The 23,184-nt window shown below is 41.1% G+C and overlaps 2 protein-coding genes across 4 annotated transcripts in view; one reads left to right on the forward strand and one right to left on the reverse strand.

The window, feature by feature from the left end:
- Window positions 1-6,068, forward strand: part of PDXDC1 (pyridoxal dependent decarboxylase domain containing 1) — a 48,551-nt gene extending 42,483 nt beyond the window's left edge. The window contains exons 22-23 of the mRNA XM_042480806.1: window positions 1,715-1,819; window positions 3,351-6,068. Coding sequence (XP_042336740.1) covers window positions 1,715-1,819; window positions 3,351-3,601 — 356 coding nt within the window. The 3' untranslated portion in view covers window positions 3,602-6,068. The remainder of the gene's footprint in view (window positions 1-1,714; window positions 1,820-3,350) is intronic.
- Window positions 6,069-7,586: 1,518 nt separating this feature from the next.
- Window positions 7,587-22,337, reverse strand: NTAN1 (N-terminal asparagine amidase). Of its 3 annotated transcripts, XM_042438407.1 has the most exons (10): window positions 22,059-22,336; window positions 20,082-20,184; window positions 19,933-19,998; window positions 17,153-17,261; window positions 16,261-16,334; window positions 14,653-14,706; window positions 14,358-14,411; window positions 11,603-11,700; window positions 9,514-9,627; window positions 7,587-8,811 (listed from the first exon to the last, which is right to left on the reverse strand). In XM_042438407.1, the coding sequence occupies exons 1-10, from the start codon at window positions 22,137-22,139 to the stop codon at window positions 8,632-8,634; spliced, it is 933 nt and encodes a 310-aa protein (XP_042294341.1). In that variant the 5' UTR covers window positions 22,140-22,336; the 3' UTR covers window positions 7,587-8,631. The 3 variants fall into 3 exon arrangements, with proteins under 3 accessions (XP_042294341.1, XP_042294342.1, XP_042294343.1); XM_042438408.1 differs by lacking the exon at window positions 14,358-14,411 and having other exon boundaries at window positions 22,059-22,337; XM_042438409.1 differs by lacking the exons at window positions 14,358-14,411; window positions 14,653-14,706 and having other exon boundaries at window positions 22,059-22,337.
- Between the last annotated feature and the right edge of the window lie 847 nt (window positions 22,338-23,184).

Here is a 23,184-nt window from a genome sequence, read left to right on the forward strand (position 1 = left end):
TACACGATGGGAGAAATGCATTTGCATCGAGGCATTTTCTTCTCTGGCTTTGGTGAGGTCAGTTTTGTCTTGGGGGACAGGATGGAGTAAGTAACATAATTTACCTGGAACAGAGGCCAGAGTGGAGGAGAGATCTGGATGTGTTCATTTGGTGCGCTCGTTGGATGTTCTTTTGTTTTGGTCAGTGTGGGATGTTTTCTTCATGGGTCTGTCTTCAATATTTAAACTTATATGCAAAAAACCGGAGAGCCTATGCCTTCTAAATCAAGATTTCCCCCCAAATGTCTGCATTCAGGGAGGGTGAGAGAGTTTTCAAATTGGTTCATGTGTAGCAAACTGAATTGTAGTGGAAGCTATAGATGATAGAAATAAAGGCTCAACATGTCCTAGTAGTCACTTTCAGCAGTGATGCCGTTTGGTATATCTTTACATTACAGTGATGTAGCTTGGTATATCTTTTTTGATGTTGCTGTTAGCTGCCCTTGAGTTGATTTCAACTCATGGTAACCTTGTGGATGAGACATTTCCAAGTATCCCTATCTTCCACTGCCCTGCTCAGGTCTTGCAATCCATGCCCGTAACCCCCCTCAATCCCCCTGATTGAGTCCATCCATCTGGTCTGCATCCTTCCCATCCTTCTACCCTTTAACTTTCTATTGTGTTTTTTTCTATGATCCATGCCTTCTCACCATGTGGCCAAAATATGATAGCCTCAACTTAATCATCTTGGCTTCCAGTAAGAGCTCTGATCTGATATGTTCAAGGACCCATTTGTCTTTTTGGCTGTCCACAGTATCCTAAGCACTCTTCTCCAACACTGCATTTCAAATGTGTTCATTTTCTTTCTGTCTGCTTCCTTCACTGTCCAGCTCTCACATCCATGCATGGCAATTGAGAATACAATGGCCTGGACAATTCTAACTAGTGCTCAGTTGTATGTCTTTACCTCTTCAAGGTTTTTTCTTTCATAGCTGCCCTTCCCATTCCCAGTCTTCTTCTTATTTCTTGACTTCAGTCACCATTCCGGGTTGTTCATGTTTCTTCCTCCTATCTTCACTCCTCCTTCTTCTGATTCTAACTCTGCTTTTCTTATGATGTTTTCAGCATGCAAGTTGAACAAATAGGGTGATAGGATGCAGCAGTGTCTGACTCCTTTGCTTATTGGGAGCCACTCTACTTCTCCAAATTCAGTTCTGACAGTGCCCTCTTGTCCTTGGTACAGATTCTTCATCAGGACTATCAAATGTAGTGGCATCCCATGTCTTTGAGTACATTACATAGCTTTTTATGATCTATAATGCTTAGCTATAGTTTATGAAACATATGCAGATTTTTTCCCAGGAATCCTTTTGTGTGCTACATTAGCCACCATATGTTTACAATGTGGTGCCTGGTGACTCTTCCTTTTCTGAATCCTGCTTGCACTTCTGGGATTTCTCCCTTCATGTATGGTTGGAGTCTATGCTGTAGAATTTTGAACATTATTTTGCTTGCATGTGAGATTAGTGCTATTGTTCTGTAGTTGCTGCAGTCTTTTGTGGATTGTATATCTTTACATATTTACATTTTTACATTCTACTTAGTTTGGAAGCTGTGAGTGAGCACTCTCATTTCTGTAAATTTGCAGTAAAACAAATATTTGCTTTTTGGCATATGAATATATAGCTATGAAAGTAGTTAACACATTTAACTTGGATCTGATTTTAATTGGCAGGTTCTTTAGAATCTACCGAACCCACATATGTATCTAAAGTTCAAGGTACTGGGATAACTCCGCCGGCAACACCCACTTCAAGCCGTGCTAAGCAAAGGTTTCCTGGTAAGTCTTTCCTTCTCTCTCATTTGTAAAACAGCTACATACAAGAGCTGTTTCCCTGATTTCACTTTACCATTGGTGAGAGACAAAGAGAAGTAGCATTTGACCAGGACTGAGAAGACATCAGATTAGTATCTTTACTCAGCTGTGAGGTTCAGTGAGTGACTTTGGGACAGTTATGACCTCTCAACATTGTGGAGTCAGTTTTAAAGGGTGATGGTAATCTCTCCCCCAAGTGGATGTTTACAGTAGATCCAAGGTAGTATTTCTTTCTTTATAATTTGGTTAACATTCTTTATAAATGGTATTGCCTGTCATGGGCTTCTGAAGATGTGACAGACTGAAAAAGCTTTGTTATATTTGCTTTGGCCTTTTATATGGTTTGTGTGTTATGGTTTTTGCTTGTGTTTTTTTTTTTTAAACTCTGCTGAGATTATTTTTTGCACCTAGGAAACAGTTCTGGAAATGAGACATGGCATGAAAGTTTGTGCATACTTGCATGGTCTACATTTTCCTCCTCCTTTTAGTCATCTGTAGAGACAGGAAACCTGAGTCTTGTCCACTGGAAAATGTTGCAGAGCTTCAAGCTCTGTTCTGATTTCAGAAATGTTACAGGCCATCGGCAGAGATCCTGTATGATATGGGTGGAGCATAACACTATATGTGTGATTTCACATTCAGCAACAATGGTTGGCAGCTTCCACATGCCAGGACATGCTGCAGTAGCTATTTACTGGCTGGGTGCAAGGGGGACAATGGGAGCACATGGCACCCATGCAGCACATGACTTCAGTTCTGCAAGCAGAAGAGAACTGCCTTTCAGAGTTTCCAAGTGATCTGGGAGGGCAATGTTATCTGTCTTCTTCCAAAGGCAGAACTGCAGCTGGTTGCTGCTCTGGCACCTGCCACTGTCCCTCCCACCCAGCCAGTAAATGGTGACCACAGTGTGAAATCTGCTAGGAAGTAAGAGATTGTGCAAAGAGGTAATAAATATGTGACATCGAAGGCTTTCATGGCCGGCATCCATAGTTTTGGATGAGTTTTTTGGGCTATGTGGCCATGTCCTAGAAGAGTTTATTCCCGATGTTTCGCCAGCATCTGTGAAGATGCCAGCCACAGATGCTGACGAAACGTCAGGAATAAACTCTTCTAGAACATGGCCACATAGCCCGAAAAACCCACAACTAGACAATAAAATGGACATCTGTGCATGCAACCTAGTTTTGCACACACATCACCAGCAGGATTCCAACCTTTATCTGTTTTTAAAATCTTAAGAAATAAAATAGTTTTTAAATTTCAAAATGTTGGATCTATACCCAGTAGCAGATCTTGCCTTTCCCCACACTGCTTCTATTTACACAGAACCACAAATATCCCCAAGCCTGGGATATCACAGTAACCTTACCTTGAATTTCAAGTCTCCATCCTAGGCTTCAGTGGCAGAAATTTTCGACAGTATTTGAAATCTTCACTCGCAACCCGGCTAAATAGTGGGTTATTAACTTTCCAAATACTTGATGTTTTGTCCCAGGGCAAAAACTGTTCAGACGGTCTTTGAGGAACTCTGATGGGTTCAGTGAGACCAGCTCCATCAGTCATATGGATGACTTGGATAGAGGAGAGCCACGACCCAGTGCTTCACCAGTTGGACAAGAAAACCCAGAAGAGCTGGGCCAAGGCAAACCTTTTACACAGGAAACAACTGAGGACAACCCAGGAGAGACGGTCCAGACTGTGGGACCTGATTGCACTAAATCTGTACAAGAAGTGAGTTTAAGATAAACACCCAGAGACACTGCACATTGAGACTTTGTACAGAAAATGCACTCCCTCTAGAGCAGGGTTTAGTAAAAATGCATTTAAAATGTGAGCAGTGCCAGGAATACCTATTATTAATACATGATTGGAAATTTTGCACAAAGGCTAGCAAAAGAATTTTCTGTTCCACGCCTTCTTTGTGGGATCCTGTTTCTACTCTACACTTTGTTAATGATTGATTGCTCTTCATCCTTTGTTCATATCAGCAAGATTGTGTTTGAACGGCTTTGCCTCTTTGTCAGGCAGTTTGCAACTTACATTGACATCTTGACTCCAGGCAACATCTTAAAGAACAATTTTTTGTTGTTGTTAAGAGACTTGCTTCTGACATGTCTTGGATTATTTTAATTTGAATTATTAATTGCACTTGATCCTTTCTGGGAAGATGGAATATTAAAATAGTTCTAACTCTGGATAATAAACTTATCAGTTTAATCTGTCCTAATTTTAAATATGCATTTTATTACATAAACACCCTGTCATCATCGCTGGCCTTTTAAACCTTATATTTGTTTTATGAAATCATAAAATTCTCCACAAGTTTGCCTCATGTAATGTGTGAGCACTACTTTCGGTATTTTTAAAAATCTCCCAGCTTCAGCAAGAATGATAAAGCTTTTACAAAGACTGCAAAAAGTCTTACACAGACTAAAACAGTTGGCTTGCTGAGAGTGTAATTTCTCACTCGGAAGCTGCATCTGCACTGCAGAAATAATGTAGTTTGATACCACTTTTAACTTCCCTGGCTCAGTGCTATGGAATTCTGGGAATTGCAGTTTGTTGTGGCACCAGAGCTCTTTGACAGAGAAGGCTAAATAGCTCACAGAACTACAAATCCCAGGATGCCACAGCATTGAGCCATAGCAGTTAAATGGTGTCAAATTAGTTTATTCCTGCAGTGTGGATGCAGCCTAAGTGGCTGCTGGAAACCGATAGTCCACAATTTCTTTCTTACCTGCTTTTGCTGCAAGGGCCACTTAGGGATAAAGCAGTTGGCTGGAAAGGAATGGCCTCTGGCCACTTGGCCACAATGAGAGCAAAACCACAGCTGCAGCCCACTCCCAAAGTGGGCCGCTACCACAGGTCCCAAGCCAAAAGGCAGTTCACACTAAGTCCTTTTCAATCTGGTCTTTTGGACTGGAGCGTGCCTTGGTGCGACTTCCAGCCGCTTTGGGGGTGCGCGTCATCTAAACATTACACCCCCCAAAGTTGCTTCTTTTGGCCCATGTGTTTCGGGCCATAGATTCAAACACAGGTAGAAAATTTCCCTTTTACAGTAACAATCACCCCCCAATTTCCTTTTGCAAGACATTAGGGAAGCACTTGATGAACTGACATGTTGCACGTCTATGATTTTTCCTGTATTCTTATTAGATTTTTCTGACCAGTAGCTTCCCACTATTAGATATTGTAAATATACATAGAAATGATTAGGCTATATACACTACTGCACTGTTTAAAAAAGAAAAACTGTCCTTAGGTTACTTTTTTAAATCCAAGAGCAAAAATATTCAGGAATATATTTCTTCCTCTGACAAATACACCTTCACATTTGTGACTGCTTTTGTTTTGTTCCTGTTGAGCTTGCACTTTATTATACCAAGAACAAACTTAATTCTAAGAGTGAGTTGATGTAATCAATCCCCATGTAACACTTAGATCATTTATTTTGGAATAAACCTGCTTTAAAATGGCTGCTTCACCCAAAAGAGAGTTTATCCTTTTTTCCCCCTTTTCTTCTTTATTGAAGGAAAATCATGTAGTGAATGGTTATGACTTCCTCTTTGCGATTTTCCTGTGTTCACTAAATACAGTTGAGTCTTATGGAACTGGGCTTTCCTAGAACAGTTAATTGAAGAACGGCTCATAAGGAAGCACTTTTGGGTGGTGCTTCTATTTTATCCTAAAATAATGTAATGATAGGCACAAGTGGAATGGGGGACTTGGATACATATTAGTATTAGCATTAACTTTTGTCTTCATCCAAATAAGTCCATTCTTCTGAGCTCAGCTAGAACATGGTTGCAATATCCTCCAAAGTATTTCATCAATGGATTTAAATTACCAGAATGTCCATGGGGTTGAGCATTGCCTTAGTGTGTTCTGATTCAATACTTTGGTTGGTGAAATGTACAGTCAATTCATCATATTCTTCAATATGATTGGAAAATATTCATTTAAATGTGGAGAGGTTTAAATGAGAGGTTTTTGTTCCTCCAAATAAGGTTGATATTTAAACAGTAAATGTAATTCTTGTCTTCCTTGACATTTGGTGCAATCAATGACTTCATTTAAGAGAAAAGGGTTAGTTATGATTGTTAATACAAATTTTAATGTTTTTTATACTGTTAAGTTGGGGGTTTTACTGGAATACAGACCTAAATTTCAGTACTTTCCAGATGCTTCAATAAATGTTCTTCAAATTGTTGTATCTCAGTTTGTGTTGATTAAAAAATCTAGTTTACTAATGAAAACCTAAATATGCTGTCAATATATCAGAAACTGGTCGCTAATCTTTGAGACTCCAGATGTGAACATTTTCTCTGTTACTAGTGTTTGAGTGCATTCACTAGAATAGTAAAGCAAGTTTTTTTAATCACAAAAAAGAGAAAAATAGAGCTGGACAGGATTCCAAAGGTCCAGTGCGCTACCAGTGTAAGAGGAGTTTACCACTAAAGCACTCCTGAAAATTGGCCATCTAATCGCTATTTAAAAACCTACAGTAACAGAGGGCTCACCACTTTCCAAGGTATCTGTTCATGTAGCTCTTCCTAATACTTAGTCAGGAATCTTCTTTCTTATAACTTGAATCTTTCTTTGGAACAGTAGAAAACAAACTCGGAATGTGGCAGACAGATCGGCTGCGATCTGACCTTTTCAGGGTACATTAGCCGTGGTGGCAAGGCTTTAACTGCACTTCTTCATGTGGATGCAGTGCTGGAGGAGCGCTGTGTGCCATGCAGACACTACACCCCGACTCCGCCCCCAACCCAGCCTTTAAGGCTAGCTTATTTTCTGCTGCTCCAGAGACTAGAACAGGGAACAATGGATGCAAGCTACAGGAAAAGAGATTCCATCTCAACATTAGGAGGAACATCCTGACAGTAAAAACTGTTCAACAGTGGAACACATTCCCTCAGAGTGTGGTAGAATCTCCCTCCTTGGAGGTCTTTAAGCAGAGGCTGGATGGCCATCTGTCGGGGATGCTTTGATTGAGAGTTCCTGCATGGCATATTGGGGTTGGACTGGATGGCCCTTGCGGTCTCTTCCAACTCTGATTCTAAGAACATCAGGAATAGGGGTTTCCATCCCCCAACCACCATCCTGGCTTGCCTGATACAGTACAGGATGATCATCCGTATTTCTGGTAAGTCATAGAAGTGTCAGAGGCTACAAACACATCTCCAGTTTTCCAGGATTAACTGTCTTTTCCTGCAGCAATCCCAAGTGAGTAGCAACAATTCAGCAAAATTCCACTCACATCATTCCACTCCAAAATGAACCTGGCTTATGAAAAGCAAAACTGTGACTTTTAACAGGCAACACCACTGATCAAACATGGGGCAGCTTACAGATAGGAAGTCCTGTTTGTGATATAGAATAGCTACCGACTGTCCTTTTGTGGGGTGTTGCAGGAACTATCCAGTACAGCACTACCCAGAGGGCTCTCACCACAGCTCTAGCCCCCCACAAACACTGGTTCTCTACAGCATGTGCTGGGGTACATTTTGGCTACCCTCAAGCACCTTTTCTTCCCCAAGTGTACAAGGCAGCTAAACCGCACCAGGGCACCCCACCACAACAGGTGAGCACTGGATTAACAGGTGGAAAGAGCTGCAATGTGGAGACCCCACTATCTCAACTGCTATTCCACACCTGAGGAAGAAAGAGTAATCTCTGTCCTCTCAAGGCTACAATTCAAGGAATAGGCACAACTGATTCAAAGAAATACATAAATTAGTTCAAAACTTTATATCATGATTGGGTACAGAGAGGAAATACAAAAATAGGTAAAGACACAGAATCCTTCATAGTCAACAGCATGGAAGCAAGAATCCTAAATGTATGTATCTGCACAGACATACCACTGAGGGCAAGAATAGTTACATACAGAACCGCTCAACATTCAAATTACAATTATAAAATAAGAACAATTTGAAAAGATGATGGTATAGACTGTTCTTGATTACAAGATGTGCTAACCTCTGAACCCCAAACTCAGGTGAAATTTGGGAGGGAGCAATGTCACCATAAGTGGCACAGTGGACAAGACATATAGCATGGGTCCCACAGGGCATCCTCCTGCAAGGTTTTTATTGCTGTTGGAAGACACAAGTCAACAAAAAGGGCCCTTATTGGGGATATCTGCTTCTGAAAAAAATGTTTTGGACACTGCAAAGTAAGAGGGAATCTGTGCACACAAGTTAAGAATCCATAAAGTTTGGGACCAAAATATTCTGACTCAGATTTTGGGGGATTTTGGAATATCAGTATATAATGAGACTGGAGACGGACTGAGGATCTGTCTACACCTCCCTCCATTTCACAGATCCTTACGTCTCTTCCATCCGCATCTCTTTTCAGCCTCATAAATATATTACAGGAACATAGTTCCAAAAGAATTACGCAACAAACATGGCAACTGACCATGATAGCTAAGACATTCTGAAAGTCAAAAAACCCCAAAAATATTTATAGGCTCCAGTCTGGTAGAAACTGCAATCCAGGAATATCTGGAGGCCATCTCAAGTTGTCAACCCCTGATCTTCACCACTCAATCTTCATTCAGCAAAAAATACACAGGCAGTACCTATTTTGTATATAGTCATTTAGATATCTTGGAACTCAGTTTTTGAATATACTTACGCTATGATGCCATGGAAGTTTGACAGAACTGTTCCTAAAGTGAAACCCAGCCCTCTGTCACAAACCGCAACCACTCATTCTTTGGCACAACCGCACTTCCAGAGTTCTCTCAGCTTCTACTCTTTAAGTTAGATCTGATCAGCAATGACCCTCTCCCACAGCCCATCACTGTTTTTTCTGTAGATCCATGGTTTCCTGCTAGGGAATAAGGTCTTATCTGGAAAGGGATGTTCTTTTAAATACATCAGGGTTGCTCTAATGTGGGAAACGAAATGAGGTGGTTCAGCCAGAGGTGAAGTGGAAAGATTCTATAAAGACAAAAATCACACAACTTAGATTTACATCTTTCTTCCTACAACAATTATCAATGTACTGTTATGGTTAGAGTGCTAGATGAGGACTGTAGGAGACCCAGATTCAAATCCTTACTTAAATATGAAACTCTCATTGGGCAACTCTGACCCCATCCTTATATTTCAACCTAGCCTACTACACACAAGTATGAGAAGAAAGGGAGAAATAAGAGAAACAACTATAGCTCATTAGTTTTGAGCAAAATATAGGGGTCAAAGAGAACCATGTATAAATTGCCTTAAGTTGACTGGAGGATGGGCTGTAAATTGATTGAGTATTCCTGCACAGCAGGGATTTAAACTGAATGGTGGTCTCTTCCTTGCAGTCTCTTCCAATTCCAATTAAGCATTTGTTTCAGCAATGTTTGACAGTAGAATAGACAACCTCACAAAATGGTGACCTCTCCTTCAGTGGAAGCTTGTAAACAGAAGATGGTGCCTTTCAGAGATGCTTTAGCTGTGGCTTTCTGCGCTGGCAGGAAATTGGACTACATGGGCTTCTAATCAGTCTTATGAATCTATAAAAATGCCACATTGGACACTTACTGTAATGATGCATTCTGGGTTAGGAGAGAGATTTCTCACTGATAAAGCACCACCACAACAACAAACTTTATTACAGCCATTTGGCCAGCACAATGATAAAGCACCAGTTACCTGTAGTATGTATTGATCATCCTGTTGTAGCCAAAAATCCACATGGGGGAAAGGCATCCAGAAGTAAGGACCAATACAAAGCTGCTCCTTTCTCGAGTCATAAATGTTAACCATCTGTAAAAGCAGAAGATGGAAAATTTTCAAAAGACTACTGCAACAAAGAGCTGCCATTTCCAAATGGGTGCTAGAATATCTATACTGGTTTCCTATTTCCCGTAAATACAACCATTATCTACATTAGGAGGGCAAACAGTGCTTTGTGTGTCTTACAGATTGTAAACCGCTTAGGATGTGCTAAGTTCACTATTAAGTGGTACAGAAATGTAAATGTTGTTGCTATTGCTGTATGTGAATACATATATGCCAAAAACACATTTATACATGCATAGGTATTTTCGTGTGTATGTACACAGGTGTACAGTGGTCCATCCACATTTGCTTGGGTTGAGGTTAAAGACCCCCGTGAATGTGGGAAAACTGCTAATAAAAAAGAAACACTATTCTTTTCACCGGACACCTGCCAGAAGCTGATCATAGAATCATGTCAGAAGTTCTACAAATGCCCAGAGAAGTGAAACCTGTAGGTTCTCCAGCACAACTCTATGATCAATTTCTAGCAGAGTTGTGCTGGAGGACCGAGATATTCTCAGAAAGAACATCTTAATCAAAACAGCAAATGTGGAGGGCCATCTCTATATATTTATATTCAAGCATTTATCAGCTAACAATGACTCTGATAGCAAACTGCTTCTTACAGTCTTTTAATGCCCACCCAGTTCTCTTAATCTTCTATTTAGCTGGAAATCTTAGAGCAGCATTGGCATTGGGAAGATGGTAAAGGAGGGCTAGAGAAATATAGACTTTCAATATCAGATTGCAGCACTGTGTCTCCAGTAAGAAATGCAATAAACCTGAGCTGGTAAGGAGTGGGGAAAATTTAGAGTGGAAACTCTAGCTACAAGTCTATGATTCTAATCATATAGTTGTTGTGTATGCCTGCCTCCAACAGGAAAGGTAAACTACTCTGCCTCCAGAATCCTTTACTGAGCATGTGTAAACATCAAAACAGAGAAAAAGGGGAGAGCAGATAAACCAGCATATTAAAAAGACACAGAACTAGAAGACTGTACACCAAAATTGAAATCATAAGTGTGAAGGCTGATGAAAAACAGTTACTCCTGTATACATTTTGGAAGAAACTAAAATGACCTCTAGAAGAGAAATGCATTAAAAAATCCAAAATCCCTAACCCACCCCCCTAACATAAAAACACAAACAAGTCCTAGAAAGAGATTAAACCAAAAAAGAAAAATTAAAAACATTAATATACAAATACACTAAAATGAGATTAAAAATATTTTCAGGTGGAGTCCAGGTAAGGTAAAAGATAAAAGATGGAGGATGAAGGGAGAGAGGGTGTTCTAGTCCGGAAAGGCCTACTGGAAGAGATCCATCTTAATAGCCTTCTTGAAGGTTTCCAAGGTCTGACAAGATCTGACGGATCTCGTCCAGCAAGTCGTTCCAGAATCTAGGAGCGGCTGATGAAAAAGATCTCTGGGTCACTGCTGAAAGTCTAGTCCTCTTAGGTTGTAGCAGATTCTTCCCAGATGAATGAAGAGTGCAGGGTGGATTATATGGGAGAAGGCGCTCCCGCAAGAAGTCAGGACCCAAGCCATGTAGGGCTTTAAAGATTAAAACCAACACCTTGTGCCTTGCCCTGAAACTGATAGGCAGCCAGTGGAGAGATTTTAGAACCGGTGTAATATGGGCAGTTCTGGATGTACCCATCTTTTACCTTCAAGATCTTTTCTAGTTCTTTAATAGCTGCCTTCCCATTCCCAGTCTTCTTCTTATTTCTTGACTGCTATCACTCTTCTGGCCAATGTTTGACCCTAGGTCCTGATCTCCAGTTCTATTGTATTGTTTACATATTCACAAACAGAAATACCAGTGTATGTATACGTTATGCATGCTCACACAAACACACACACATCCTTCAAGACAAGGCAAGTAAAACCATATATGAGTTACTTCTAATTTCCTCAAACCAAATGCCATTAGACTCCTTGCAAATCTCCTCTCAGCTTGCCTTGGCTCCTGTTAAGATACTGGCAGACCGCAAATCCTCCGCAGGTCCCCTGTCTGGAAATGTTGCATGGAAAACTTCTCCTGTTTTAACATTTACACCTGGAAAAATAATTCAGAATGAAATAAATAATTTGAAAGGCAGCCAAAAGTCACAGGAACAAAACAACTGCTCCAAAACAACTGCATGGCAGGGGGTTGGACTGGATGGCCCTTGTGGTCTCTTCCAACTCTATGATTCTATGATTCTTTAAGAAAGGACTCAAAGCACTGGATTAAAATGACAGGAAAGAGGATTTCCTAAGTATTAGGAAGAGTATCTGACAGTGCACACTGTTTAATAGTGGAAAAGATTGCCTTGGAAGGTGTTGTATTTTCCCCCATTGCAAAAGGATGGTTACATATCAGGCACATTTAAAAGGTAGGTTTCCTGCTTTGGCAGGGATCGGGCAGGCTGACGCCTTAGCCATTCCTTCCAGTGTTACAATTCCACAATAAAATCCAATTAAAGTAAATTAAAAAAAACAATTAAATGGCCATATTAAATTATTAAATTAATTAAATAATTAAATCATTTATAAATAAGTAGCACAAAGCACATTGAAATACATCTCTTATTGGGTTCTGACAATGTGTTTTGAAAAGAAAAGGTTTAAGATTTCAGCTTTTTCTCAATTGCTATATTAGAGGTGAGAAAATGTTAGTTCTCAAAATTTTAGAATACTATTTCCCATCATCTAAACTGAGATGGTGGATGCTGTAAGCCTAATAATAATAATAATAATAATAATAATAATAATAATAATAATAATAATAATAGTTGTTGTTGTTGTTGTTGTTGTTATTTTATTTCTTACCCACCTCTCCTCATGGCTTGAGGCAGGTTGCAACATAGTTAAAACACAATCATTACATAAAATAAGCATATTAAGAGATCTAAGCACTATTTATATTAAAATACGTAGAATAATAATTAAATATAAAATTCATATTTAAAATGCCTGAATTAAAACTGCCTGAACAGGCCTGCCAGAAGAGATGTGTCTTCAAATGTGTCTTATATTCCGACAGTTGATTTAGCTGTCGGATCTTTTCCGGATGGTCATTCCACAGTCTTGGGGTGGCCAGTGAGAAGGTCCTCTGGGTAACAGCTGTCAGTCGGGTTCATGCAGGCTGTAGTAACTGCCTCGCAGAGGATCTCAATGTTCAAGGCGTATTGTACGGGAGAAGGCAATCCTGTAGATCACCTGGACCCAAACCATGTAGGGCTTTAAAGTCAAAACCAAAACTTTGTACTTTGCCCGGAAACTGTTTGGCAGCCAATGGAGTAACTTGAGTATGGGCATACTATGTTCACTCCTGGATGTTCCTGTAACCAATCTGGCTGCCATATTTTGAACCAAGTGAAGTTTCCAAACTTGGCACAAATGTATCCCAATGTAAAGCGCATTGCAGAAGTCCAACTTTGAGGTTACCAGCACGTGCACCACTATGTTTAGGTCCTCCAGATATAGGGTGGGACACAGCGGACGTACTAAGCAATCCTGACTATCGCATCTACCTGGGCTGACATTTGGAGAGACGGATCTAGGAGCATTCCCAAGCTGCCAACACAGTCCTTCAGGGGGAGTGCAACCCCATCCAGAACTGGTTCACACACCTCCATTCCCAAATTAGGACCATTGATGGCAAGCACTTCTGTTTTGTCTGGATTCAGTTTCAATTTGTTTTTCCTCTTCCAGCCCATTACCTCCTCCAGGCTTTCATTCAAAGACATGCTATCTTTAGATGACTTAGGGAGCTGGGGATGTTTAGCCTGGAGAAAAGAAGGTTAAGAGGTGATATGATCGCCCTGTTTAAATATTTGAAGGGATGTCATATTGAGGAGGGAGCAAGCTTGTTTTCTGCTGCTCCAGAGAACAGGACCCGGAACAATGGATGCAAGCTATAGGAAAAAAGATTCCATCTGAACATTAGGAGGAACTTCCTGACAGTAAGGGCTGTTCGACAGTGGAATGCACTCCCTCGGAGGGTGATAGAGTCTCCTTCCTTGGAGGTCTTTAAACAGAGGCTGGATGGCCATCTGTCAGGGATGCTTTGATTTGGATTTCCTGCATTGCAGGGGGTTGGACTGGATGGCCCTAGTGGTCTCTTCCAACTCTACGATTCTATGATTCTATGATTCTATGAGGCTATTTTAGAAGGCATGGAGAAATATATTTGGGTGTCATCAGCATACTGATAACACCCTACTCCATGCCTCTGGGTGATCTCTCCCAGCAGTTTCATGTAAATGCTAAAAAGTAATGAGGATAGAATGGCACCTTGTGGGATGCCATATAACCGCTCTTTTTTTGTTAGACATACTAGACACTCTAAGACACCTCCCAAACCTCAGCCTCATATATTTTTCTCTTCTCCATCTGCAGGGTCAAACATTCTACACATTGGTTTATATAAATCACAATTCATGGGTTTGGCATGCTAAAGATAGCGTGTCTCCTCTTAATGAATGCCTGAAAGAGGCAATGTAGCAGGAAATCATAGTTATGAATTCCTTCCAGATTCGGCCTAAAGTTAGAACAGTGTCAGGAGTAAGTTTAAAGTGATCAGAAAAGATAAAAGATGTATCAGAACAACATCATCTTTAAGAAAACAAAGAAGCAAACAAAACCAAGGAACTGGCAGAACCACTGATGTTTGTCTTAACTATTTGCTACTTATGTAGATTAGTGCTACCAAATTCAAATGTTACCTACCAATTCCGTAAATAAATGGAAAGTGATTGCCTTTTTCTTGCCTGTCATTTAATTCTGTTATTTAAAAAAAAAAGACAGAAAGAATGCAGAGTATTACAATTTGCCAGAGAAAATGCACTAGTCAAGACAGTCAAATATCAGCATGTTTAGAAGGAGGAAAAGAAAAGATCAGGAAATATTGTGCAAGAAAAGCTGGCCAGAAAACAGCCATGAGGCATGTGCCACCAATGGCCAAGTAGCTGAGAAGGGATTATAGGAGGGGAAGGGCAAAAGTTTAGCTATTCAAAATAATTACCTGTCACACAGAAAGTCACTAAATGGATGTTATCCTGCAAGCAGTCAAATGCTCCTAGGAATAATAGCATGGGCATATGTCAAACTACACGGAAGAATACAAGCTATAAGAAAATACTTTTTATTATTCATTGAGGACACCCACTAAAATACACAGCAAATATACCACAAAGCACAAGGAGGAAAGCAAGCATTTTTCAAGGACATTTCCATTATAAACCTAAGTAGCCTTATCAAGAAGACCTATAACTGTGGCCTATCAATCCAGTTATCACACCAAACCATGGTTAGCAAAACATGGAGTGCACAGGTAACAATCACAGCTTTTTGGACAGGTGGACAAAAACTTAATATTCAATTGCGGCCTGCTTTTTTCTACTTGGAGTTCTGGAAGAACAAATGGAAGAGAAAAATGGGATGGTAATATGATACAGGATAACTACAGCAAGATTGCTGTATGCACAACACTGGAAGGACTCAGTTGTTCCTTTCCAAGAAGAATGGGTTAAAAAAACTCAATGAATTTGCAGAAATTAATAAACTAGCCAATAGAGTCTTTTAAAGATGATTAGAGATTCAATACTGGAAGAAGAAATGGGAGAGATATTTCATTTGCAGAGATATTCGTATTGTGTCTTTTATTAATATTATTGTTAGAAATTTAGTTTAAAATATTATATTATTTTTTATTTAAAAGATATTTTGGAAGTAGAATTAACAGCAAGTTTGAAACCAGGAACTGGAAAGTTGGAAGTAATTTGTTGACCCATGTCCTTTTAGGTATGCAAAAGAATCTTGTAGCACCTTTGAGACTAACTGAAAGAAAGAAACTGGTAGCATGAGCTTTCATAGACTTGAGTCTACTTTCTCAGAGGCATGCTCATGCCACCAGCTTCATTCTTTCAATTAGTCTCAAAAGTGCTACAAGATCCCTTTGCATACTGATTTTCTAGACTAACTGGGCTATATCTTTGAATTCTTGTCCTTTTAAATTAATGCAGTAGTTTTAGTCTGTAAATTTTGTAGATAGACACAGTAGTGGACAAAGTTTTGTTTGTGAAGTCAAAGGCTTTCATGGCTGGCATCTATAGTTTTTTGAGGGTATTTCGAGCTATGTGGCCATGTTCTAGAAGATGCCAGAAATAGATGCTGGCGAAACGTCAGGAATAAACTTTTCTAGAACATGGCCACATTGCCCGAAAAACCCACAAAAAAACCTAAAGTTTGGTTTGTTGTGTTTGTTTTATTTGTAGTGTCATTACCTTTTAAGTGTGTTTTATACTTATGAAATATAGATTTCTTGCATGGCAGGGAGTTGGACTGGATGGCCCTTGTGGTCTCTCCCAACTCTATGATTCTATGATATACGTCTGAATAAAAAGAAAATTAAAGGAAGCCATCACAATTTCCTGCTCGTCCCAAAGATTTACCCAACTAATTTATTCAACCTAGGTGCAGTGCTCTCTTGCTGGGAGATTTTTTTCTTTCTGCACCTTATTTTGAGCTCTTGCTAACCTCTCAGACTCTAAACCCTTATGCAAACATCATTCAAATCCAATCAGAACTCTAAATTTGACAGAGAGAGCACAGAAGGAAAATGTGAACTTACTAAGAAGCTGGTTGGTAAGTTGCTGGGATAAATGCCTGTCATCACTGAAACCTCCAACCAGGTGTACTTCCAACCTAAACAAACAACAAATCAAATGAATGTCTTGTGCCTTTAGCAGAATAATCAACACAAATCTTTACCTGAGTATGGCCCGTTACAGACGGGCTCTTGAGGCGCCCCCATCACGTGCTAGGGGTTGGCCGGGGACCTAGCGTCCACACCGGCCTCACCCCTATCACGTGACGGGGGTGTAATAATGGTGGCGCCCAATACACACAGGTGCCGCCATTATTACGTTCTGGGCGCATAGCGTCCGCATGTCGCGCGTCGCTTATGATGTCACAAGTGCACCATTGGCGCCTCGCGGTGTCATAACTGCACCGCGGGAAGTAGCGCCATTTTGGGGCTTCTTTTTTGCTCTGTGCAGGAGCCACGCGGTTTGGCTGCTGCGGCTCCCTTGCAGAGCAACCAGCAGCGCTGGCAGACCGCCGCTTTTAGGCGGTCTGTAACGTGCCGAGGATTCCATTTTAAATGTGAGATTTTAATAGCACATTTTTAATATAATTAATAGGGTTTGGAGAACTGACTGTTTTCAAATAAGGAGATTTAACAGGATGTTGTTCTCTTTTTAAAATCTCATGTTATCATTCTGTAATGTAGTGACATCTATATAATATTAGGTATATGTATATAAAAACATGTGTATATTCAAATGGAACTTTGTGTCAAAATTTCAAAGGAATTGGTGAAGAACTTTCGGAGATTTAAGATTTTTTGAACAAATGAACATTTACATTTACATTTATATAGACTATTTGATTAATGCTGTTGTTTTGACAATTACAACTTAACAACCCTAAGCAGACTGACAGGATTTTTTTTTAAAACTGACCTTCCACATTCTATATTAGGAGAAAGCACTTTGACTGCATTCATCATTAATAATACTTCCATTTCTGTATCTGAACCATCACAGTGAGTCAGACATGTAGCCCCACTACCTGAAAAAACACAAAGAGAAAAACAGGAACAGGTTTGCTCTCCATGACATATGCAACCATTCACTACATCTGCTTTGGAAAGGCAAGGAGGAAAATTCCCCCAAATCACTACTTTCTACCTTGATTTTGTGAATGAATGTCCCATAGAAGTTATTTCCCAAATTTCAGGGCAGAGGGAGAAGATACACTAAGTCATGACCATGCTCAGTGGTCATGGAATGCTTCCTGCCCTTGAGGGCAAGGGAAAGAAAAGAAAACTAGATGAAAACAAAGAAATCTTGCAATGGAAAGCCTGAACATTGGTGGCGGGACTGAACATGAATGCAGCCACACTATCAAGTCTTGTAGCCCACAAATTCAGACACTCACAAATAACCTGACATACAAAAGCTCACCAGGGTTCCTAACCACCTGACAAAAGGGAAGACCAACAGGGCACAATCCTTCTGCTCCCCACCTCCAGTTGTGGCTCTCTCTCACACTCAAGTTTGAATATGAAATACTTTGTTGTTGTTCTGTGCCCTCAAGTTGTTTCTGACGTATGGTGACCCGAAGGCAAGCCTATCGTGGAGTTTTCTTGGAACGTTTCTTCAGTGGGGGCTGCTATTGCTATGCTCTGAGGCTGAGAGCATGTGAACATGACAGTGTGTAACTTGCCCAAGGTCAACCAGTGAGTTTCTGTGGCTCAGTGGGGATTCCAACCCTACTCTCCAGAGTAATAGTCCAATCCTCAAACCACTACTCCAGTTAAGCTGGCAAAATCTTATCTGTTTTTGTTTGTTTTTTAAATCAGGAATCCAAACTCCACTAACCAGCTGCATGGATAAAACAGTGGCCCAGGATAAAGGCAGGCATACAACCCCTCAAATTAAGAACCAATGAGGTCTAAGAAAATACCATGCCCAGGAATGTGTTCTCAGTACATTATTATACATTATTATTATTATTATTATTATTATTATTATCATCATCCTTTATTTATAAAGCGCTGTAAATTTACACAGCGCTGTACATACAATCTTTTTAATTAGACGGTTCCCTGCCCTCAGGCTTACAATCTAAAAAGACACGACATAAAAGGAGAAGGGAAAGGTGGTGGGGCTAGTAGGCTAATACATATAAAGTACATAGCAATACAGGAAATGGTTCGATAAAACAGGCATCAAAAGAACATCAAACAGCAAGTGACAGTTATGCAATGCCTGGGAAGGCTTCTCTGAACAGGATGGTCTTCAACTCCGTTTTGAAGCTGGTTAAAGAAGTGATGGCCCTTGCTCGCAGGGGAAGAAGATTCCAGGAGTGAGGGGCAGCGAGTGAAAAGGGGCGAATCCGAGATGGGGCAGAGGAAATCCTGGGCTGGGAAAGCAGACCTTGACTACCAGAACGGAGGGCCCTAGTGGGAAGGTGGGGAGAAATAAGGTCTGATAAGTAAGGAGGGGCCAGTCCATGGAGGGCTTTAAATGTCGACAGCAGGAGCTTTTACTTAATGCGGAAAGGGAGGGGGAGCCAGTGAAGGGATGCCAACACAGGAGAGATATGGTCAGAGTGGTGGGGGGATGTGATAATGCGTGCAGCTGAATGCTGGACAGAGATTAAAGGACAGAGGTGAGAAAGAGGAAGCCCAGCCAGGAGGACGTTACAGTAATTGAGTCGTGAGACCACTAGGGCATGGACCAGGATCTTGGCAGTAGAGGCGGTAGTAGAGTACAATAAGTGTACTATCCCAATACCCACATATACTTTCTTTTTACTGGTGAAGCCCAATTTAGGAGAAGGGGAGGAAAGGTTTTTCTGTTTCTACATTGAAAATCAGGATACAGGTACTGTATCTCTAAAACAAACTATAAACTGTGACAAATCTGTGACAACAGAAAACCCTTGATTTCTAAAAGTGCCTTGACTTTTTTCAGCAAGTTGCTTTAAAAGCCAGCAATTTGGTCATGCTTGCACAGTTGCAGGGGTTTAGAGGAGTTTGCAGTACAGATTCCCCCCATTTAGCACCTAGAAATATGAAGGGCTGCAACCCCTAAGCCAGCTTCTAGATCTCTGCTCTTCTGCATCATTCAAGAAGAGAAGTTGCTTAAAAAGTATGTTGTGCAGCCAAGTAAAATGGCTATTTTCTACTTCAAAGGTTGTGGAGATGTGGGATTCGTGTGGAAATTCAATATTTCAAGTTCAGTTTACATTACATCCACAGGCTTTCTGACTAGTTCTACACCACTAGTTCTGCACTAGTTCTACCTACAACAACATATTAGACAATAAAAGACAGCATGGTATAATGCAATGATTCCCAATCTTTGGTCCCCCAGGTGTTTTGGACGCCAGCTCCCAGAAGCCCTAGCCAGCTTGGCCAACATTCAGAAATTCTGGGAGCTGAAGTCCAAAACATCTGGAGGACCAAAGTTTGAGAACTACTGGTGTAATGATTTGAGTGTTGGACTATGACTCTCGAGATCAGGATTTGAATCCCCGTTTGGCCATGAAAACCCACTGGGTGGCTTTGGGCAAGTCACATTCTCTGAGGGGAAGGCAGTGGCAAACCTTCTCTGAACAACTCTTGCCAAGAAAATCCCATGATAGGTTTATCATCATATGATGAAAATGACCTGAAGGCGCATAAATACACAAGACATGACTGAACCACATCAGAGGAAAAACAAATAGATACCTGTGTGCCTGATCACTACTAGGTGACAGGTAGTTGCATCATCTGATCCAAGAATAGAAACAGAACCTGTTGAAAAATAAGGAGGAGTAAAAGTAAGGTCACTGTTATTTCTATACTATTGCGTGTATTCTGACTTGATGCCTACATACCATCCTTAGGAGTGGTTGCTGCAAACTCTCTTTGCTGAACATAGAGAAGTCCTTTGGGACCCACCATTCGAGCAGGCTGGCTTCTTAACTTTTTGGCTTGCTCCTGAGGATAAAAAAAGATTTTAATTAAAAAAAAAACCTCCAAATAAACCAACACTTGGCTACAGAGCAGATACTTTCCAGAGCAGTAGCTTAGGGGCATAATAAACTCCCACCACCATGATATCTGGTGACTGCTGTGAGAATAAGTATTCAACATGTATCAGGTACAAGGAACATGCTACTTGCCCTGGTTTTCAGGGGAAGTGGGAGTAACAGCAGCAGAAGAGGATGAGAAAAATGGCAAGGCCTATAATGAGGCTGAAAGACTGAGAAGCACACTGGATGGCCCTTGTGCTCACTTCCAAATCTACAATTCTAAGAATAAAAATAATGATTTCCTCTTACTGTTATTGCAGAATCTGCTGCATTTTGTTTTTATGTAACAGAGAAAAAACCCAGGTCCGGTACAGACAGCCAAGAAGCAATTCTAGGGTTAGGGACAGTGCACCAACCACACACACCCTAACCCTACAATGTCACAGTGGTGGCATGCATAGAATTGGAAGAGACCACAAGGGCCCTGATCCAGTCCAACCCCATTCTGCCATGCAGGAACTCTCCATCAAAGCATCCCCATTAACAGATGACCATCCAGCCTCTGTTTAAAGACCTCCAAGGAAGGAGACTCCACTACACTCCAAGGAAGGAATGTGTTCCATTGTTGAACAGCCCTTACTCTCAGGAAGTTCCTCCTAATGTTGAGGTGGAATCTCTTTTCCTGCACTTTCCATCCATTGCTCCAGGTCCTAGTCTCTGGAGCAGCAGAAAACAAGCTCGCTCCCTCCTCAATATGACATCCCTTCAAATCTTTAAACAGGGTTATCATATCACCTCTTAACCTTCTCTTCACCAGGCTAAACATCTCCAGCTCCCTGAGTCGTTCCTCATAGGGCATGGTTTCCAGACCCTTCACCATTTTAGTCTCCCTTCTTTGGACACATGGCTCCAGTTTCTCCACATCCTTTTTGAATTGTGGTGCCCAGAACTGGACACAGTATTCCAGGTGGGGCCTGACCAGAGCAGAATAGAGTGGCACTATTACTTCTCTTGATCTAGACACTATACTTCTGTTGATGCAGCCTAAAATTACATTGGCCTTTTTAGCTGCTGCATCGCACTCACCTTCAACTTGTGGTCTGCTAGGACTCCTCGCTCCCTTTCACACCTACTGCTTTATCACACTCATCCTGAGGGCAGGGAACCGCCTAATTAAAAGATTGTATGTACAGCGCTGTGTAAATTTACAGCACTTTATAAATAAAGGTTAATAATAATAATAATAATAATAATAGGCAAACAGGATTTAAAAGAGAGTTAAACTAAAGAAAACCAGGAAACGTCGTGTGATAAACTTCAGGCTTTTCCTGGTTTCCTCTCGTTTAACCCTGAGTGTGATAATAACGCAGTTAGTCTCGTTAGGCCTTATGAAATCTTACTGCCCTCCATCCTATATCGGTGCACTTCCTTTTTCCGCCCCAAGTGCAGCAAGTAAATGTATCTCTGGTCCAAAACACACTGCAGAAATAACCCAGTTTGAGACCACTTCAGCTGCCCTGGCTCAGTGCTAGGGAATTCTGGGAACCGTCCTTTTGTAAGGCCTTTAGCCTTCTTTGTCTGAGCCCCAATGAACCTCAATTCCCAGGATTCCCTAGCAATGACCCGGGGGGGCAATTAAAGTGGTCTCAACCTGCACTATTTCTGCAGTGCGTTTTGGGCCACGCTTGTTAATCCTCTGAGAGAGTGTGACCAAGGCCTTCACGCGGGATTCGAGCCCTGGTCCCCAGAGCCCAGTCGAGGCTGCCTCCCTGGGCCTCCTCCTCCTCCTTAGGCCTTCTCTGGGCGGAGGAGGGGAAGGGCAGGGCGGCTGCTGCTCACCTCTAGGGCCGGGCAGGAGTAGGCCAGCTCCCCCGGGGGCTGCCCCAGGTCCACCCGCTCGCCATTGAGCAGCAAAGGCATGGCTCCTGGTGGCGACTAGGCCCCGGGCGCCCTCTCTAGTAGTCTCTGCCCACGAAGCCAAGCCTCCGAGGCGGAGCTGGAGGGCGAGGAGAGCCAGCGCAAGGAGACCATGTTAGCAAAGGAAGATGTATCATAGTCTCTGGAGCCAGTAGTATTCAGGGATCAACGAACTCCGCTCCGCTTCAAGGGATTTTGGACTTCCGCTCCCAGAGTCCCAGGCTATTGGCCTTCATGGCGGAGGCTTCTGGGAGATGGAGTCCAAAAAAATATCTTGTACTGTACTCTTACAAGATCTCTCCACATACTGATTTTAGGGAATAACACACAGCTATGTCTTTGTTAAACTTATAACTAGAAACAACGTTAAGAATAAATAATAATAAAATAAAGTAATAAAGATATAGATAATAAAGCCTACTTCCTCAGATTGTGAGGAAGCAGACTAAACTCTAGGAAAGCTCATGCTGCCAACTTCTTTCTTTCAGTCTCAAAGGTGCTACAAGAGCTCCTTACATATTGCTTTTGCAGACTATTATTGGCTTTGAATAATAATAATAATAATTTATTATTATTATTATTATATAATTTATTTTATAGGCTATTTTTCCCAACAACAACAACAACAACAATAATAATAATAATATGCATCTGAGGAAGCAGACTGCCAAATATATGGATGGGAAAAGTTAACCATCCCTAGGGAATGAGGAGATGCAGCTCTCTAAAAATAAAACACTTCCCACTTGTCGCACTCTGTGTTGTGTATTAAACACACGACTCGAGATAAAATGTAAAGACCAGGTATTCAAAATCAACTCAAATCCTCATTTGAATCACAATTCAATAACCCAACACACACACACACAAAGCTACTTTTGTGATCAACAGCTCCCAGGATCAGGCTCAAAAAGTATATTTTCCAAGCTCTGCCAATAACACTCTGACAACGCTGAAACATGTTTCCTACTCAAACCAGTTCAGAAACTTCCAGAATGTTTAATCGTTGTTGCCTTTGAATGTTCATCCTGTGGTCAGATTAAGAAGA

This window comes from Sceloporus undulatus, chromosome 8 (assembly GCF_019175285.1).
Source record: "Sceloporus undulatus isolate JIND9_A2432 ecotype Alabama chromosome 8, SceUnd_v1.1, whole genome shotgun sequence".
Classification (NCBI taxonomy): domain Eukaryota; kingdom Metazoa; phylum Chordata; class Lepidosauria; order Squamata; family Phrynosomatidae; genus Sceloporus; species Sceloporus undulatus.

Coding starts and splice junctions, on each gene's coding strand:
- NTAN1 (XM_042438407.1), bottom strand. CDS start 22,139: ATGCCTTTGCTGCTCAATGGCGAGCGGGTGGACCTGGGGCAGCCCCCG. Junction 14,707..16,260: donor ACTTACCAACCAGCTTCTTA/GTAAGTTCACAT, acceptor TATTATTCCTAG/GAGCATTTGACTGCTTGCAG. Junction 9,628..11,602: donor GTATCTTAACAGGAGCCAAG/GCAAGCTGAGAG, acceptor CTGCTTTTACAG/ATGGTTAACATTTATGACTC.